The sequence below is a fragment of the Nanorana parkeri genome, unplaced genomic scaffold (assembly GCF_000935625.1).
Source record: "Nanorana parkeri isolate BGI_ZX_2015 unplaced genomic scaffold, ASM93562v1 scaffold3295, whole genome shotgun sequence".
NCBI classification, from domain to species: Eukaryota; Metazoa; Chordata; class Amphibia; order Anura; family Dicroglossidae; genus Nanorana; species Nanorana parkeri.
In genome coordinates this window covers 31,186-33,407 of record NW_017309563.1, presented here as the reverse complement: position 1 = coordinate 33,407, position 2,222 = coordinate 31,186, and the positions used below count along the sequence as shown (strand labels likewise).

The window sequence follows — 2,222 nt, the reverse complement described above, 5'->3', positions numbered from 1 at the left end:
CCAATCTCCATTGGTGCCAAAGCTGCGATCTGACTCTCTTTATTATATACGATTCTTGACGCACATAAACTCTCCCCTCTGCTATCTATAGGAGGCTCTGGACGCATGTGACGGAGGCCCTGATGGCGAAAAATATTGAGGAGGCAACGGAACACAAGAGGGCGCTAGAGGAGCGTCAGAGGGCAGAGGAACGCCACCGCGCCGAGACTGAGACTCCATGGATAACGAAATATTTCTCAAAGGAGGTAAGTGGCCGATGCTCCAGTGTGACGATGAGGAGGAGAGGGATGAGCTGAGCCCAAAAAATGGCAAGCTGAGGGCAAAGGACTAGTCGCCAGTAATGTGCGGGGTCTCTTCCCTGTTATTGGCTCACCATGCCTTGTTCTGCACTGTGTGGAGGCGGCCATCTTGGTAGAGGCAGCGCTTTGCTTCCCCATGTCAGACCTGCCCCCCCGATTGGTAATCTGATGACTGATTTCTGTTTTCTATGTGTACTTTTATACGCCCCGAGGAAGCTGTGAAGAGCGCCGAAACATGTTGGGTTGGGATTTGGGGTAAAGGGAACTTACTAGATAGAAGATAGCTGATCTCACTTCTTTTTATTGAACGCGTATTGCTAGGACAAGAAAGGGAGATTCCAGAATTAGGGGTTCAGTTATAAGTAACCATCAAGGAGATGAGAATTAGAAATGGAAGATCAGTCAGATCTGGAAGGGACATAAGGAATCTATAGGGAGCGAGATGATGTCTCATTCACTGAATTCAGGAGATGTGAGAAGGAAATAAAAAGACACTTTTATTGGATACAAAATAAAATGGGTTGTATTGCCCGTCGGACGGGGTGGCATTGCCCGTCGGGAGGGGTGGCATTGCCCGTCGGGAGGGGTGGCATTGCCCGTCGGGAGGGGTGGCATTGCCCGTCGGGAGGGGTGGGATTGCCCGTCGGGAGGGGTGGCATTGCCCGTCGGGAGGGGTGGCATTGCCCGTCGGGAGGGGTGGCATTGCCCGTCGGGAGGGGTGGCATTGCCCGTCGGGAGGGGTGGCATTGCCCGTCGGGAGGGGTGGCATTTTGTTGTGGGGTCCCTCCGGGCCCCCCCCCCCCCCGCGCACGGTGCCTGTGGACCCTCCGGTAGGGAAGGGGGTGCGCTGTGGACATGCTCAACGCCGCTGACATTTTTTATTTGTACAGTGACGAGGAACGGATCTGATTCCAGTGACAGAGCGCCGGAGGATTTTTATTTGTGAGGGAAGACGCAATTTTATTAACCGTTTTCCCTGCTGCACTGTGGTGCCGCGCGCTCAGCAGACTCTCTTGTACCGGACCTCCTTGTCCCATGCGTGGTGCCTTAATCTTTCTGAATGCCATCTTCCAATCAGTGTGAATAAACTGCGGCCGTGTCTGTACTTGCTGTTTGTGATATGACGGTGCCCGGGCAGCAGCCCCTCCCTCAGCGCGTACGAAGCGTGCTGTGCGCAGGGGGGGGGGCGGGGTCTCTGCTGTGCGCACATGCTGGGGTCTGCACCGATAGGACAGATACGGCTCATACCGAGCGCGGCCGGGCGACTGGAAAATAAAATGTAAATTATCTCTAGAGTGTCACTCGTACATCACTGAGGGGGAGCGGTGGAGGCAGGAGAATCGCGGCCTTCATTTCCCCCCATATTTCAACTCATTCCACTTCTGTCCATAATGGCGGCTTCATCCTTCCTGCCCCAGCGGGGTAAAACCTCTAATGGAACCCTGCTAATAATTATTCCATACATCTGACCTCCGTCCTCCCCTTCAGTCTTCTATCTGACCTCCGTCCTTCCCTTCAGTCTTCTATCTGACCTCCGTCCTTCCCTTCAGTCTTCTATCTGACCTCCGTCCTTCCCTTCAGTCTTCTATCTGACCTCATGTCATGCTCGGCCTGCTGATGAAAGCTTGTCTCATGTAGGGTATTGCTCATTGATATTTTTGCCTCTTCCACAGCCGAGCCTCATGAATGCCTCCTGTGCAGTCCCCTGTCTGCTGTGATTGACATCCCGTCACATGACTTGTATGCGCTCTGAGTACCTGTCATTGCTGGGTAGGGTCGGTGGGGGGTGCAGAGCGGAGGGTTACTGTGGTTGGGGGCCGGAAGCCATCGCTGAAGACTTACACTCTAGATTCACCTTGCCGCCCACTTGTAGGAGGTTCTCTCCCTGCGAACTCGCATCTCCACACCTTCCCATTAAAGCCG

The 2,222-nt window shown here is 54.1% G+C and overlaps 1 protein-coding gene across 1 annotated transcript in view; it reads left to right on the top strand.

Moving 5' to 3' along the window:
- OSBPL11 (oxysterol binding protein like 11) overlaps positions 1-296 on the top strand; it is a 24,127-nt gene extending 23,831 nt beyond the window's left edge. Inside the window, exon 12 of the mRNA XM_018574858.1 lies at positions 92-296. Within this exon, the coding sequence (XP_018430360.1) occupies positions 92-296 (205 nt within the window). The remainder of the gene's footprint in view (positions 1-91) is intronic.
- Positions 297-2,222: the final 1,926 nt, after the last annotated feature.